Consider the following 18,378-nt stretch of genomic DNA (forward strand, 5'->3'; position numbering starts at 1 on the left):
CATGATTCTGCAAAACATCTCTTTTAAATCAGAATAAAACTCACAATCCGCCGGTGTCGTCAGCGTCACAGAGCGTCTCGGTTTACAAAAAATGCTTTAACGTGCATTTGAGAACGCAACATGAGCCAACACTCTTCACAAACTTGTGAAAAAATTTAAGAGTTTAATGTTTGAAAATGAATAAATTAAGACAGCTCTAAATATTAGTATTGTAATTTTACATTAATGTAAAAATATTTTCTTTTATTTTAGTTAAATATTACAATAGTAATATTACTTTTGTTTTACTCATTTTTAATATATTTTTCTTACTAACGATAATTATCAACATCTTTCATAAATGCTTTATTTTAGTTAAATATTTTATAGTAAATTACTTATTTTTCTATTTAGTATTTTTATACTTTTTAGAAATTATTATTACTATTATTGATTTTCATAATTTCTTAATTACAATAGTAATTTTTGTTTTAATTTAGTACTACTACATTCATTTACCACTTCTACTAATTATTATTATTATTATTATTATTATTATTATTATTAAAATTTATATTTTCTTAAATACTCAATACAAAATACATTTTTCTTAAATTTTACCGTTAAATATTACAATAGTTACTTTGTTTTTCCATTCAGTATTTTTATACTTTCATTTAGTAGCAATAGTAGTAGTAGTAGTAGTAGTAGTAATGATAGACAGAAGGAATGATAGATAGAAGAACAGACAGAACGATCGATAGATAGAACGATAAGCCCTAATATGGGTTTGGAACAACTTAATGACAGTAAATGACTTTGGTCATTTTGGGGTTGAAGTTCTCCTTTAATGTGCATAGCCTACTTTAAAACATTTAATCAAGGTTTCTGAACCTTCACGCCAAGGCCTCTTAGTCAAAACCACAACCACTACTTCAAACCAAAACCCTTCATGGAATCCTTGAGTTATTCGTCAAAGCCATTAGCCAAGCTCTGTCTCTGGAAATCTGAGGCTGATGAAGCTCAATGGAAAGCATTCATCTCCCTGCTCTCTCAAACGCCTCCTGCTTATGTAACACTGGATTATTGTTATTATGGAATCTCGTCCTGCTGTTACCTCACACCCGATCGACACACACACACACACACACAACGCATGAGAAACTCAATCATACGGTATGTTCACATGCTACAAAAGCATTCCAGGTCTTCCTGTGCGCGAGGAGCAGCGGTGAGGTTAAAGGAGCGCCATCAGGGAATAATATAGCGCTTGACTCGGGCTAAAATTAGAGCGTATTTGTTGAGCGTGAGTATCAAATGTCAAGCTGACAGAAAGCAGACAGCTTTGTGAGGTTCAGGGCTGAGTGGAGGAGCGCTAGTGATGGACGAACAGCAAGACTGAACCAAACCGGGAGGGAAAGTTCAGCAGATGAAACCCAAGAAGGTCTCCGTTTCCGTCTGGTGCTGTAGTTAACGACACACAACGGAGTCACGAAACGCCAGTCTCGTAATGATATCAGTTACCAGAAAAGGAGCATGAATCGATTGGAAAGACAGGAACAAACACCTACTGTTTCCTTCCTCTGATAGACGCACACTGGAGGGCCGGGAAAAACAAAACTTAATTTGCTGCCTTGTTGTCTACAGAGTACACAGACAGCTGTCTTCCAAGTGAGCATCTTAAGTGAGAGTGAGTGATGAGAGACACTTGATAACTGATCATTTTTAATTAGACTGAATTAATGTGAACAGGAAAATTGGCCAGGGTTATTATAGTTAACTAAAACTATAAAAACAAACTTTTTTACTGGGGGGGGCGGTATTTCATTTATAATTAATTTTTTTCATTATTTAAGTTTAATTATATTACATGTAATTTTTAATATAATTAAAACTAAATTAACAAACTATAAAAATAAACAAATTGTGTTTAAAAAAAAAAAAACATTAACTGGAATGAATGAATGAATAATTTCAGCCACATTTCTTGTTTTCTTTTCGTTTAACTTAATGTTTTAAAATAAATCAAACTAAAACAGAAATAAAAACATACATATTAAAAACAATAACTAATAAAAATGACAAAGCACAACAAAATTATTAAAATACAAAAAAGGAAAATACCAAAATAAAATTTAAAAACTAAATCAGTAGTTTCAATAAACAGTAAAACTAAAATAACACTGGCGACAGCAGAGAGGAAGGCAAATTGCAATGACAGGAAGAGGAAGGAACTGAATAGCGATTCAAAAAAATGCAACACACAATGCATTTTATTAAGTGTTCTTCCACACTGGTCAACATTTAACATTTGCAATTTTGTCTCCTCTTTGCTACCTCAACTAAAATAAAACTCAAATTTAGGGAAGACATTCTCAATTAATTCTGAATGGTGCACAAACCTGGTACTTCTAAGTATTCAACAAAAAGTAGTAAAATCAACAGTGTCTCACAACATGTAATGCTGGGTTCAGATTGGGCTAAATGACTGTATAATTATGCCTTTGTTGTCTAGTTAGGCAGCTAACTGCGTTTCAGAACAGAGACTTTCTTTGCGTAAATGTTCACCGGCATCAACTCGCACACGTCTAGAAGAGCCAAAAGCAGTTCATCTCATGAACAGGATGCAGCATCTGATTCAACATGCTTAAAGCATAATGAAAAATGTGCTGCTGTCTTTATTGGTGTGTTTCACAATAGCAGTATCTGATTGAACTTGCCTCTGTTACCGAGAGACGGGTTGTGTATTGATTTAGCGTGATGTGAAGCATATATGAACACTCACGCTAGTTAATCATTCACATTGAGATATGTACGAGCCGGTGAAAGTGACGGTAAAAAGGCATTGCGTAAAGATGCATCAGATACAATCGCTTCGATATCGTCATTCTGGGACCGAACACAAAGATGAGGAGAAAAGCAAGAAACCATTTCCACCTAGTTATTTTAGTACTGAAACACTATTATAGTTTTTCATAATATTTTTTACACTTTCCATTTATATTTATCAATTTAAGTTTTAATTTTAAAGTTTTTTTTTTCTTTCATTTTTAGTGTTTTTTCTTATACATACATTATTTTTTATTTTATATGTATGTAATTCTTATATTGTTCTCATAATTTTTAATTTTTTTTATTTCTAAATATATATTTAAACAAGAAGTTTTATGAAGTTTAAATAGTTAACCCTGCAGACAACATGAAATTCTAATCAATCGCTTATGTTCACATGATGCAATATTGTTTAAATAAAATCAATCATGATCATTCGCTGCACCATTTGAACAAATACACACTTCTCTATGTGCAATTATCCAAAAAGACGGCAAACGAAAAGCCTTCAAGTGATTTATAGCTTTAATTTGGGTGAAATGTACATGTTTGGTGTTAAACGCCTTTATTTTAAACAACTGTATAATGAATGACATGTAACATAATGGAGAGTTGAAATCACTCGTGCATTTGGGTAATTTTGGCTTTCCCTCACAGCAGTTAAAGATAACCAACTCCCCTGATAAACCATTCCTGTCATTGCAAGCGTTATTTATGGTGCTTTAACGGCCCTGGTTAAAATCAGCCCAAATAAACCATTCCGTTCCCCACGTCAAGCCGGATCCCTCCCACATCTGAGGGTCAAATGACTCGGAAAGGCCACGGACAAACAAATATGAGGAAATAAGAGCGTCCTCAGATCAGTGGGGAAATAGTTTACGCAGACATTCTTACGGCCTCTAAAAATAGCGTGTTAGTGTTTTGTCTAAGAACGAAAGGAAAGAACATATTAAATTTTCATGTTGATAAATGGGCTCTCGGATGCATTCAGAAAAATCTCCCAAGACCCATCTGTTACTCGGCTAGAGAAACAAACCAGACTCCAGCGCCTTCCCTGCAGCGTTGAGTTTTTGTTATTAACAGAAACAACTACACACAGAACAAAATCTCTGAACGATTCTGAGCAAGTGTTTTGTCTAGAGATCCAAGTTCTCAGCACACGGTTAAATCAAACTCAGATGAACTGCTCCTCTCTTCAGCACCTGCCGCAGGGATCGTAATCAGAAAGAGCCACTCAAGCAACATACAGGAAACAAATGACTAAATACTTCCTCACCACATCAGGCACAATTTCAATAAATGCATACATACACATGTTTGTGTGTGTATTGTATAAAAGATTGTACACTGTTAAAACAAAGGTGCTTCACACTGCAATAGAAGAACATTTTTGTCTAAATGCTTCCATAAAGAACCTTTAACATCTGAAGAACCTTTCGGTTTCTGTTTGTGGCGAAAGAAGGTTCTTCAGATTATAAAATGGTAAGAAAGATGGTTCTTTAAAAAACCTTTGACAGAATGGTTCGTGGAACCCAAAATGGTTCTTCTATGGGATCGCTGTGAAGCACCTTTATTTTTAAGAGTGTATCAAAGTTATTTATATGATATATATATATATATATATATATATATATATATATACATAAACAGTTGCATATTTAAAACATACACATACACATTTAAATAAAAAAAAATAAAAAAAATTATATTATATATATATACACAGGTGCTGGTCATATAATTAGAATATCATCAAAAAGTTGATTTATTTCACTAATTCCATTCAAAAGTGAAACTTGTATATTATATTCATTCATTACACACAGACTGATATATTTCAAATGTTTATTTCTTTTAATTTTGATGATTAGAGCTTACAGCTCATGAAAGTCAAAAATCAGTATCTCAAAATATTTACATTTGAGTTTGAATAAATGACCATCCCTACAGTATAAATTCTGGGTATCTCTTGTTCTTTGAAACCACAATAATGGGGAAGACTGCTGACTTGGCAATGATCCAGAAGACGAACATTGACGCCTCCACAAAGAGGGTAAGTCACAGAGGTCATTACTGAAAGGTGTGGCTGTTTACAGAGTGCTGTATCAAAGCATATTAAATGCAAAGTTGACTGGAAGGAAGAATTTGGGTAGGAAAAGGTGCACAAGCAACAGGGATGACCGCAAGCTTGAGAATACAGTCAAGCAAAGCCGATTCAAACACTTGTGAGAGCTTCACAAGGAGAGAACTGAAGCTGGAGTCAGTGCATCAAGAGTCACCACGCCAGACGCCTTCAGGAAAAGGGCTACCAAGCCACTTCTGAACCAGAGACAACGCCAGAAGCATCTTAACTGGGCTGTGGAGAAAAAGAACTGGACTGTTGCTCAGTGGTCCAAAGTCCTCTTTTCAGATGAAAGTAAATTTTACATTTCATTTGGAAATCAAGGTCCCAGAGTCTGAAGGAAGAGTGGAGAGGCACAGAATCCATGTTGCTTGAAGTCCAGTGTGAAGTTTCCACAGTCAGTGATGATTTGGGCTGCCATGTCATCTGCTGGTGTTGGTCCACTGTGTTTTCTGAAGTCCACAGTCAACGCAGCCATCTACCAGGAAATTTTAGAGCACTTCATGCTTCCTTCTGTTGACAAGCTTTATGGAGATGCTGATTTCATTTTCCAGCAGGACTTGGCACCTGCCCACACTGCCAAAGGTACCAAAAGCTGGTTCAATGACCATAGTGTTACTGTGCTTGATTGGCCAGCAAACTCGCCTGACCTGAACCCCATAGAGAATCTGTGGGTATTGTCAAGAGGAAGATGAGAGACACCAGACCCAACAATGCAGAAGAGCTGAAGGCCACTATCAGAGCAACCTGGGCTCTCATAACACCTGAGCAGTGCCACAGACTGATCGACTCCATGCCACGCCGCATTGCTGCAGTAATTCAGGCAAAAGGAGCCCCAACTAAGTATTGAGTGCTGTACATGCTCATACTTTTCATTTTCATACTTTTCAGTTGGCCAAGATTTCTAAAAATCCTTTCTTTGTATTGGTCTTAAGTAATATTCTAATATTTTGAGATACTGATTATTGACTTTCATGAGCTGTAAGCTCTAATCATCAAAATTAAAAGAAATAAACATTTGAAATATATCAGTCTGTGTGTAATGAATGAATATAATATACTATACAGGTTTCACTTTTTGAATGGAATTAGTGAAATCAACTTTTTGATGATATTCTAATTATATGACCAGCACATATTATATATTATATATACACACTTTTGCCTCCATCCAGAACTTAATTCATCAACGCAGTTGACCTTATAGAGAAATCTGATTATAAATTTTTAAAAATACTTCATTATAAATTTCAAATATAAATACATAGTTGACTTTCAGGTCAATTGTAATGACAAAGTAACAGTTTTTGCAGAGCAAATTAAAGTTAAAATGAAACTTCAAACACATTTAATTCCTTTGATTACTGAGATTTTTTGCTGCCACAGTAACGCAGGAATGCATGTGAAGTATGTAGAACAGGACTGCATGCTTGCAATGTTTTAAACAAGCATTCATAAAGCACGTTTGTGACCTCATGCATCTCTGAAAGAGCCGATCCCAGACTCCGGGACTCACACACAAAGGCGGCTCTGTGGTGAAGGTCTGGCCCGTGACCATGGCAATATCAGCACTTCACCGTCACTCCAAAAGCAACATGGGCAGCTGCCGTCTCAACCTCCAGTGAATGATGAGATTAACAGCAGGCTCCCGGATGACAAAGATCTGTCTTAATGCAGCAAGGCACTCTGGGAAACCGGAGGAAGCGTCCTGGTCGGATCAGAGCGCTGAAGCGCTGATGCAAAGAGACTTATCTGACCGACTCCAGCCGGCAGCGTTTGGTTTGTAGACGGGAACGCTTTACAGGAGGACAAATCAAGAGAAAATCCATTAACCGCTTCTGAAAATCTGCGAGAAGGCTTGACTTTCACAACAAGAGTCACTGTCAGACTTTAATTCTTTAAGAAGTCTTACACATGAGAGCCGTGTTACTCAAGTCGACAGTGACTACGTTTTACTGTTTTATGTCCCAACGCCTTCAGCTTTTATGTTCCTGATGGGTAATAAATCAAACGCTGAATCTCTTTCTCTACTGTTAGTCACACTGCTCTAAGGGACCAAACAGAAGATGCAGAGAACCGTATTTGGTTTCTTTGAAACCATCTAAAATATCCCAGTGAGATCCCTCAATACTCTAAAGTAAAGGCAGATTGATTGTATTTAATGATTTGCACATTTGTTAAATTTAACAAAAAAAAACTCAAAATGAATAAAAAAAAAAAAAAAAAAGATAAAAATGTTGAAAAGTTCAACTGAAATAAAATACTTCAGCACTGATTCGTCAGTGAGTCAGTCTTAATGATCTAAAATAATAAATTAAACAACAAAAAAATAACTATTGAACAAACAAATAAAACTAAATAAGTAAAACAAAAATTAAACAAATTTACAAAATGAATATCTAAAATAAATTAAAACAAACAAATAATAAACAAACAAAATAAATATATAAATAAAATATTTTTAAATAATAACTAAACATAACTAATTAAACAAATACATAGAAAAAAAAAATCAAACAAAGCTAAAACAAACAAAAACGAATTAATACAAAAATATAAAAAGTTGAATTATAAAAAATAATTCAGCATTCACTAGCTACTGGGTCTGATCAGCAAAAAGTTATTAAATAGGGTGGATTAATTTTTTTAATGCAGATTTATTCAATTAAAAACAAAAACAAACAAACTCAATAAAAGCCCAAAATAAATCAAGCAGGAGTTGTAATAAAATGTTGAATTATAGAAAAGAAAAGGAAAAGAAAATTAAAAAAATAAATAAATGTACGTGGCTGATTCAGCATTCACCAGCCACTGTGTCTGATCTGCAAAAAAGTTACTCAATAAGTATGGACAGATGGGCTTATACGATTTGTACAAGGCCAAAGCATTTATGACATCCGTACTTTATGAAACTCAAGCAGCAGTCTTGGCTCGCAGTCCCACTCATAAAGTGGGTTTGTGCGTCTGCGGCATGCGCTTCAGGCCTCGACACATCCAGGGTGCGGACGCTCGCCCAGCTGGCACAACTCAGCGCATGAGAAAGTGTGATGTAAGAGGAAAATCGTTCTGCATGAATCAAAAGGAACCTGAGATAATTTCCCCCGGAGCTGAAAAGCAACCATACCAAATAAGGGATCAGATATATCTCATTCCACAGCTTTCCACTGCAGATTAAGCCATCGGTGTCAGTCGCTCCGTCTTCCTCTCGCAGCTGCCCGAGGAGTATAAATAACTTCCTCTGACAGGAAGTGCCATTATCTCCCACAGGAGCCTTCTGCGGTGGTGGGCAGCGCTCGAGAGCGTCACGGTCCGGCTCCACATGTCCTACAGGCACAAGACCACTTCAGACTAGGGCTGGGCGACATGGCAAAAAATGTAAATCTCGATTTTTTTTTTTTCAGAACGTTTGACCAATACTCGTTTAACCCTTTAGTTAAAAATAAATAAATTCTATTCAGAGTGCAGCACACATGAAGTTGTCAACGATGTAAATGTTAAACAAATCACTTGTTAAATATCTTTGCAGAAAAGATACATGAACTACAACTACATCTTGTACAAACTTGTCTTATACATGTTCAGAAATAATACGAGGAAAATACTTAAAAAATTTTTTTTTTTTTTTTTTAAAGTCAAGTAGGTAATTCAAAATGACTGAAGGTATAACACCAGTAGACTATTATTAATTATAAAATGTCACCATGATGCAAACATGAAATATCAGACATACAGTAGTAGTTCTTTACAGGTTTTTTATTCACTTGCACTGCTTTTCCATTGTTTTTCTATGTAAACATGGATGTGTTTGACTGTTGCGCTCGCGTCTCTTGCATGAAACGGCTTTCTAAAAACACGCCGCTCAAGTTAAAAGAAGTTCACTCATCTTCTTGCATGTTTTTCCTCTTCCACGTCGCATCTTTAATCAACAAAAGCTCATTCTGTGTGATATGAGCGCGTCACGGTTAATCACATGCAGTTGGATCGTTCTTTTCTCTTTACTGTATTCACCGGCATATTGTCAAAGTGTCTAATTCCAGCGAACCTCTTCTGAAACATTCACTGGCCTATTAATACCTACAGCAGACAATCCTTCCATCCGCCGCTCACAGACAGCTTTCAGCCGGGCGAGAGCAGGCGTTAGTGGAATTACTGACGAAACCTTTGCTGATAAAGGGTTTTTGATTTTGTTATTGATGAGATGACACGAGAGAGAAAATATGCATCTTGACAAATGTAATGATTTTATACAATGGTAATTATTTGAAACTATCATTTTCATTTCTGATTTTTTATTTTTTTAAACAATTTTCAAGAAAAGTTTACATTTTCTTACATTTGGGTGTTTACCTTAATATGCCACCCACCATCAAAAAGTTTGGGGTTGGTAAGATTTGTTAGGTTTTTGAAAGAGTCTCTTCTGCTCATCAAGGCTGCATTTATTTGATTAAAAATATAGTAAAAATTGTAAAATAGTGATTTAAAATATTTTCTTTGTGAATCAATGTTAAAATGTAATTCATTGCTGTGCTCAAAGCTGAATTTTCAGCATCATTGCTCCAGTCTTCAGTGTCACATGATCTTCAGAAATCATTCTAATATGCTGATTTACTGCACAAGAAACATTTCTGATTATTATCAATGTTGAAAACAGTTGTGCTGCTTCATATTTTTGTGGAAACAGTGATATAGAAATCTTCTGTAACATTATAAATGTCTTTACTGTCACTTTTGATCAATTTAATGCATCATTGATGAACAAAAGTATTATTTTATTTAAAAAATACTGACTTCAAATAACAGTAAAAAGTTTGATTATTTAAAGCTGCAGTCCGTAAGTTTTGCCTCTTTGTCGCCATCTCTGTTTGAAAACCTGGAATTGCAGCTCTGTGCAGAATTATCTTGCTTGCGTGGGATGTGCTCCTGTAATCAGAAGCACATTTAAAACTGGAATATAATTTAATTTCATTCACATGAGTTTCATAAACACAAAATCCGCTATCAAAATGATACATTTAATTATTGCAGCTGCTGTGAGAAAAGGCTATAAACGATGGGTCACCTGCAGGATCCTCACATGTGATAGCCTAGCAGCCGGGACAACTTCTTTATGTTTACAGACGTGACGTAATGACGCAGCAGCATGCTCGAATTCCCGCGAAAACCTACTCGTACCGCTCAAATTAGAAAACATTATTACAAGCTAACTGTTGCGAATCGGGCTTAAGTAAGGTGATAGTTTTGAACACTGGCTGGTTATATACTTGCTCAAATATTGATTTTGGATCATTTTTAACCCAAAAAGTGTTACGGACTGCGGCTTTAAATAAAATAAAAGTGAATAACAAAATATTGACTGAATTTAAAGGATATTTTCAGCAAAGGACACAAACTGAAAAAAAAAAAAAAAAAAAAAAAAGTAAAAGATATTTAGAAAAACATTGAGGTCCAAACAGAGATATTTTTCAAAATTTTTTACACTTCAGGTAGACTTCACAAGGTAGACTTTAAGTACTAACATGTACTTTTTAAGAACTAATACGCACTTTTTAGGTACTAATTTGTACCATTCAGGTGTAAAGAAGATACAAAAGGTGTACTACCCACACTGTAAAAAAAAAAAAAATAAAGTTGAGCCAACTTAAAATTTTAAGGCAACCCAGCTTCAGCAGATTTTGGAGTTTGCTCAACTTATTTTTGTGGGAGATTCTCAAATTTTTGTTGTATAAACTTACTAAATAAAAGTTGAGAAAACTTAATCTGCTGAAGTTGGTTGCCTTAATTTTAAGTTGGCTCAACTTTTTTTTTTCTGAGAGTGTACAAGTTTGTAATGACATGAGGAGAGTAAATGATGACAGAATGATAATTTTTGGGTGAGCCATTGCTTTAACTCATGTTTGGTTCTCAATCATTATGGACTCACTCTTTCCTCTCCGGTCATTCCGCAATGGCACGCTTTGCATTGAAGCCCAGATAACAAGAAACAATACATCCCCGTATCTCAAAATCCCACAGTTTCCACTGCTGTCACTATCTATTACACACAATTGAGCCGTGGATGCACGGAGCAAGAAGATCTGTACCAAATCGCCCAGAAATTCGGTTGCTACATCCATGCAGTACTAAGCATTCATCAGCATCCATGCCAGCATCTCCTCGCTCGACACACGCCAGGCAGTGCCGTCTGCCAAAGTTGAGCTCAGATTTACGGTCGCGCCGCTTCCAGACAGATATTCCTGGGGCTTAAAGTCTCCGCTCGAGTGTTAAGAGTGCAGCTGGCGCACTCGAGCTCCTGTGCAAACCTGCAGACAGATCCAGCTCCATCGCAGATGATACACAACGTCCCTCAGAGGCCCATGTTGCATGTGGAAGCCAGGTGAGAGACCTGCGTTTGGGGGCCGTTTACCAAAGATCAACGGGAAATAAGCTGAATAAGTGAGCCAGATGGCTCGTGTTTAAGCAGAACTGATGGGTGAGGTTTTCTTGGAGCGGCTTTATGGCAAAAATATATATCTGGCAACCAAACACATTAACTTCGCGTCTTACTTGGACAAACTGTGTTTCCTGTGGCCTCAAACAGATGCCTGTTTTTCCTGGTGGAAATCCTTTGGTAATATAACCTCTAAAGCACTGTATTAAAAGCAATATCTTTGAATGATATTTTAAAATTTAAGTCAACATGCAACAGAGACCGCAACTCATTTTACTGCCATAATGTGACGTCTTGTGAAACAGTTTATGCAATAAAAAATAAAAACCGCAGGCAAAGACTGAATTGACTGGATCGATGGGACAAGAATTTGGTCAGAGCTAAAGGAAAGTTTGCATTGCCAAAAGCCTTAACATAAACCAAAACCCAAGAAGTCTTAATCTAGTCAAAGAAATTACTGACAAAAAGTTGATGAAAAATTCTTTGATTTTTGTCAAAGATAACGAAGGTGAGATGGCAAATGTGCATAATGCCGATAATCAAGTATAGGAAACAAAATAGAAGAAAAATCTGTAAAAATCTTTTTTAAATAATTCAATTAAACATGCAGTAAATAACTAAAAACACACAAAAAAAAAATTAAACTGTACAAAAAGTTTGAATATTTAATGAAATTTTAAAAATGAATAAAATTTAAAATACAATTGCCAAATTTAACGGATATTCTCATTTGCTGTTTTTGTTGAAATGTAAAAATTACCGTAAAAATTCTCATCTCTCTTATCTATCATTTTATGCATTTACGTGCTATTTCTTTGTAACCATGTAAAATTTACCAGCAATTTCTAAGTGAAAATTAAATATTCACATGCCACTGAATATGAATACAAACACTGTTTATACAGGATGAGTATAAGAGATAAATACTGACGACAGGACAGACTACAGATAGAGAGAGAAAAGCAGAGACGCCAAACATGAGCAACATAACAGGGTCCATCATCGTCTATCATCACCCAACAGCCTGACAGCATGTGCTAAACAACATGCTGAGGATGCACAGATCAAAGAAGAACAATATGTTCCTCATGCACCTATTATTGACATTTAAAGGGCCATTTAAAGTTTGCATGACATGATGAAGGTGACACTCACTCTGGAGATGGTGAGAGGCATGCTGAAGTCCTTGCCACCCTGTAGTCTGAAGCCCCAGGGTGAAGGTCCGATCAAGGACACGCTGTAGTTACTCATGGTGGAGCGGGTCGCTGTCGTGGGTACTGCCAAAGTCCAATTCACAGCCTGAGAAATGACAGCAAAGACTTCTGTGTGTCCTGTTGAAACCACAAGTAAAGGTCACTGGTCATGCAGGAACAAAACACGATAAACTGACGCCTAAACATGACATTTTGCAACTTTGGACAAAATCTTCACCTAGGAAGCGTCCAATTAAGTTAATACCCAATCGGATGTGCCAAATTCTGCCAAACTCGGTTTAACCTACAATGAGCACCCAAAAGAAAGAAAGAAAGAAAGAACTAAATATAAAAATATAAGCAAAAAATAAAGACACAAATACAAATATATAAACAAGTAAATAAGCAAACCATCACATTAACATTTCAAATAAATAAGCAAAAAATAAATATATAAATAAAAATATATAAGCAAACAAAGAAATAAACAGTCATTAGGGCTGGGTAAAAAAATATTGATATCGCGATATTAATCGTTTCTACAAGCGTTGTGCTTTGGCACTTTTAATATGAAAAGGTCTCAGATTTCAAATTATGTCCATTATATTGCAGTATTCAAACAATAAATGGCATTTTGGTGCTGTTTAATGTGGAGTGACAGATCGCTGGAGCACCTCAGTTCAAACGCAGCAGCGCGAGGCGCACGTAACGTCACATTTACCTCAAAAAAACATACTTGGTGACCATAAACTGCAGAGAGGGGCATTTTGCTAAATATATGCACCACATAACATTCATTATAAATGTTACTGTTCTTCTGTGTTTAATTTATGCTTGAATAAATCCATCAAGTTATGACAGCCACCATTATCTTTATTTATTTTAAACGAATTGAAGTAGAAATATTATGTAATTGTAACTATTATTTTAAAAACTTCATTAAGTGTAATTTTAACAAATCAGTCAATTTTAACATTCAATATTATAGTAATGTAGTACCAACTGACTCATGTATATTTTACAGCATTAGTTGAAAGATTTTTTTATTTCCTCGAGAGAATTTGGCATGTAATGTACCTGATATATATCCAAAATAATCGATATTGAATCTAAATCGAATCGAAAGCTTGTGAATGACAATCGAATCGAATCGTGAAATTTGTGTCAAAACCCAGCCCTAATAGTCATAAATAAAAAAATAAGCAAACAAAGTAGTAAAGCAAGATATATATAGATAAATATAAGCAAATAACCAAAACACATAAACAAACAAAAAGCAAATATATATTTCAAACACACAAACAAACTAGCAAAGAAAATAAAACAATCCAATTCTAAAATAGACAAACAGCTCAAATTTACCAGAGCAACTGATTGATCTGGAAAATGTTACAGGTTTCTAAATAAATCTAGGGAACAAGATGGTTCATAGTCCAAACTTATCTCATAAGTGCAGATAAAACAAAAGAGCAGTCGCTATTTATATAAACCTGCTGGGACGGGGGAATCTCGGTGTGCACAGGCAAGTATTTTAAGAGCTTACGGGTGAGCGTGCAGTTGTTGATGAGGTAAAACCCAAGTAAAATCCAACACAGGCCAAATAGAAGAAACATTCCAGAGAAACGGATTAGACTCTGGGGGGGTCTCGCTCAGGAATGTCCCACAGCCACAACACTGACGCTTTTAGAAGTTAAAATCATTCACCTGCTCTCCTCATTCTTCAGACCTCACTGTATATCGGTATCTGAGAACGTCTACAAAAGATACAAACGCTTTATTTCAAACTGACCTGGTTCTTTCCACACCCTCAAAACTGACGAACTCGTTAAATGCTGTGGCTTTTCCATGCTCTGTTATAAATTGGACAAATGGAAAGATGAGGGCCAATGAAAGTCAGTGAACTACGTGGATGACAACATGCACCATATAACCTCAACGTTAACATTACCAGCCATCTATTTAATAACCGAATACCAGAGTTGCATGGAACGAGAACATGCACGTCAACAGTGACTCAAAGATGTGTTGTGTGCATTATGTTGTGTCTGTGACTATTGAGTCACTGGAGCTGATGCAATGTTCTTTTGACAGCAGTTCCTCTGGAAGCACTAAGGGTGCGGTTAAAGAGAACATGTATTGAGAAAATTCAGAATAGAGTCAATGAAGCTTTTTCCACGCCTGAAGCCACGAGGGCCGTTTGTGTTGGTCACACAGGCTTTCTAACGGGGACATTTACTCATCCTATCAGATCACAATACTGTTGTGTCTCAGACAGAGTTAGAATAACATGGCAAGCATAGCTTCTTCAAAATCTCCTTGAGTTTGAAGACTATTTCTATTAGCTTTGAAAGCATCTATATGCACAAATGCTTCAAAAAGTTGTAAGTAATTGTAAGTACGCAATTAGAATTTACAATGTAAGAAGCAAATCCATCACTGAGACTTTAACTTTAAACTGTTGTTTGAGTCCATAATCCGTAATGATGCTTCCTCCAGTGAAAACGTCCATCTCCTGTTGTCTGTCATTTGTTTAGAGCCGTTTAAGCTTGTAAACGCTGCTTGATCTGCAGATTTCTCTCCTGATTCAGACCAGAACACTTTTTCACTGGAGGAAGCATTATTATGGATTATGCACTCGTATTTTAGTTAGATGGATTTGTTTTTTACAAACACGCAGCTTTTGGCTTCTCCAGATGTTAACTGATGGACTGGAGTGCTGTGGATTATTGTGATGTTTTTATCAGCCGTTTGGACTCATTCTGACGGCACCCATTCACTGCAGAGCATCCATTGGCAAGCAAGAGATGGAATACTAGATTTCTCCAAATCTGATGAAAAAATAAACTAATCTACATCTATAATTTTTCACTTTTGTGTGAACTAATCCTTTAAGCTCATAATAATGGCAATTAGTTACTTTTGAGCTGGAAACATGCCCAGGCAAATACACAAATATAAACTTTAAAACTAAAGAGGTAACCACAGAGGCTTAATGTGTCAGTCACCATATGAGCTAAAACTGTGTAAACACCAACAAGCTTTTCCACTGATCTGTCAGTCACAGTTAGTTTTCTCATGGTGTGAAAGGCCCCAGGCCGCTCGGTGATGGATACGACGCGATACCAAAGGCACGCCCTGGAAAACGGACAGCCTGGTATCCAGCCCTCCAATAAAAACATTGCATTTTATTGGTAACACTTTACAATAAGGTTCATTAGTTAACATTAGTTAACAACATTAGTAAACATGAACTAAGAATGAACAATACTTCTACAGCATTTATTAATCTTAGTTAATGTTCATTTTAGCATTTACTAATGCATTATTAAAATCACAAGTTGTGTTTGTTAACATTAGTTAATGCACTGTGAACTAACATGAATAATCAATGAACAACTGTATTTTCATTAACTAACATTAACAAAGATTAATAAATAGTGTAATACATGCATTGTTCATTGTTTGTTAATGTTAGTTAATACATTAACTAATGTTAACAAATGACACCTTATTGCAAAGTGTTACCATTTTATTTAGTGAAATAAAGTAACAGTGAATTTCGGACACCCAACACTACATTTTCGGTTCTCCAACCGCCGACTTTCAAGTAAACCGTTCTTAAAAGAACCACTGTTTCTTAGAGTGAACAACATACTATAAATAATATTCATACTATAAATAATCTCTGTGGGATGGAAAGCTTACATGTACGTCAGAGGTTCTTCGCTAAACCATCAATGGCCATAAAGAACCTTTATTTTTAAGAGTGAATATTAGCTTAAGATCAAAGCCAAACATCATATTGGCCAGACAGGGCATAACTTTCCAGTTTCTGGAAAGTTCTATTTAATGGAGGAATTACCTAATTCTACATCCACCCAAACTCTAAAATAACACGCTTATGACAGCCGCTAAATCACTGCATGTGTAGACAGGGTCGAGCTACCGATCCATAGGTGGCGATTTAGGAACTTATTACACCAACACATAAAGAAACAAGCTCCAACATGGCTGGACGTTCAGTGCAACATTAACGGTTTAATGTTTAGCCACGCAGGTCTGAACCTAAACTACCAAAGTGACCCGTAAACACATTCTCAGACGCTGCTCTGTTTGATAGCCGGCTGCGAAAGCATTCAGAGCTTCCCTGTAAAACACAGGTGCACTTTGTAACGCTGATCAACTCATGATTACCCGCGTTTCATTGGCTCTAATGTAACAGGAATGCACCTGAACAAAACGTCCTAGTGTTTTACTAGACTATAACCAACTTATTATTGAAGAATCCCAATGGTGAAGCTCCTACAGACCGGAGACGCAGAGCCGCCCGGGTTCAGTTCAGGCGTGTTGGATCACGTCCGTCTGTAATGACTCAATCCGGTCCGCATGGGAAGGTTAGGGGGTTGGTAAAGCGTTAGTGTATTTCAATTCCACCTACATTCATGGGGACGATCCTGTTTTTGATCGACTACTTCCCCAGACGTCCCTACAGAAGGCTTCATCAAATTTAGCTCACTTCTGGGGACAATTTTGTATGAAAATATAGTATGTACACACACGCAAGAGAACACACTACTCACTTACTCAGCTTAAGGTCACTGACCAGCCATTTGGAAGCACTAAAATTACATGAAATTACGTTCATACTGCATTTAAACTGTGTGTTAGCTAACAACACAACCATTATCATCCACTTAAAAGGCGTCAGTCGCCAACACTGCACTTTTGGACGGTTCCCCAAAGAATCTTTCAGTAAACTTTTCTTGAAAGAGACATTTTTTTTTCTTACACTCTCAAAAATAAATGTTCCATGAAGAACCTTTAACATCCATGCCCTATTATAAACAAACAAACAAAAAAAGTTATTTATTGGCATCTAATAAGGTTCTTTAAATAACTGGTTCTTTGAAGAACCCAAAATAGTTCTTCTATGATAGCATTGCTGCAAAAACCCGTTGGGAATGTTTATTTTTAGGAGTGCATGGATGTTAAAGGTTCTTCATGAAACATCTGAATGTCTGTTATTTGACATGCAACATCCCTTCAAATTCCCACATTGAGGACTTCATCTGCTATACTGACCAACAATGCCACACTCTTTTCTCATGTTACTTGTTAAGTTTTCCCTGTTTTGTTCCTTATTTAAAACGATTACTCACAAGGACAAGCAGAATGACACCTGAAACGTGCACAAGCATGAGGCAGACATCAAAATACACCCGTAATCAAATCTCTAAACAACTTTTCAAGTAAATCCATAGCTGAAAGAGCGATAAATCTACTTATCTAAGACTATATTGACACGAAACTTTACGAAAACATGATCAGCTAACCACTTCCTCATTAGACAATATTCATTAACCGCTTAACATTTCAAAACTGACACAGCGCGAAAAAACAAATAACCGTTAAACTTCCTCAGAAGTTAACGGATAATCGCCGGTAAACATTAGCTTGCTACAGACGGACTGCGTTTTGATTATTAAGGTTTTCACCACATAAATCCTCGATTAGAACTTTAATTCGGACCGGATTAAGAGGATAAAGCGAGTTTTTTTCACGCGAATCGTAACGCTGTCAACTTCACTCGTTAGAAACTCGCGCCGCGTCCGCGTGAAGTCCCTAGAAACGCGCGTTTAAAGCGCATTGACGCGCGTCTTCCAGTCCCTCACCTGTGAGCTGCTGCGGATCCGCTGTGGAGTCAAACCGTGAGTGAAGAAGAGACAGAAAGCGAGTTGAGAAACTCCAGCGAGCGTCTGGCTGACTTCCGCCCCTTTAACACGCGCGCGCTGAGAGGAAATTCCCTCCGACGCGATGACGTCACC

General features: G+C 36.4%; 1 protein-coding gene across 3 annotated transcripts in view; it reads right to left on the reverse strand.

The window, feature by feature from the left end:
- pdlim5b (PDZ and LIM domain 5b) overlaps positions 1–18,378 on the reverse strand; it is an 88,850-nt gene extending 70,472 nt beyond the window's left edge. For 2 of the 3 annotated variants that reach the window (XM_058790349.1, XM_058790347.1), the window contains exons 1-2: positions 18,226–18,378; positions 12,516–12,691 (exon numbers count right to left, since the gene is read on the reverse strand). In XM_058790349.1, coding sequence (XP_058646332.1) covers positions 12,516–12,611 — 96 coding nt within the window. In that variant the 5' untranslated portion in view covers positions 12,612–12,691; positions 18,226–18,378. Of the gene's footprint in view, positions 1–12,515; positions 12,692–12,791; positions 12,840–18,225 lie in introns of those variants that run through there. The other variant, XM_058790348.1, reaches the window with a different exon arrangement.

The sequence above is a fragment of the Onychostoma macrolepis genome, chromosome 10 (genome assembly GCF_012432095.1).
Source record: "Onychostoma macrolepis isolate SWU-2019 chromosome 10, ASM1243209v1, whole genome shotgun sequence".
Lineage (NCBI taxonomy): Eukaryota > Metazoa > Chordata > Actinopteri > Cypriniformes > Cyprinidae > Onychostoma > Onychostoma macrolepis.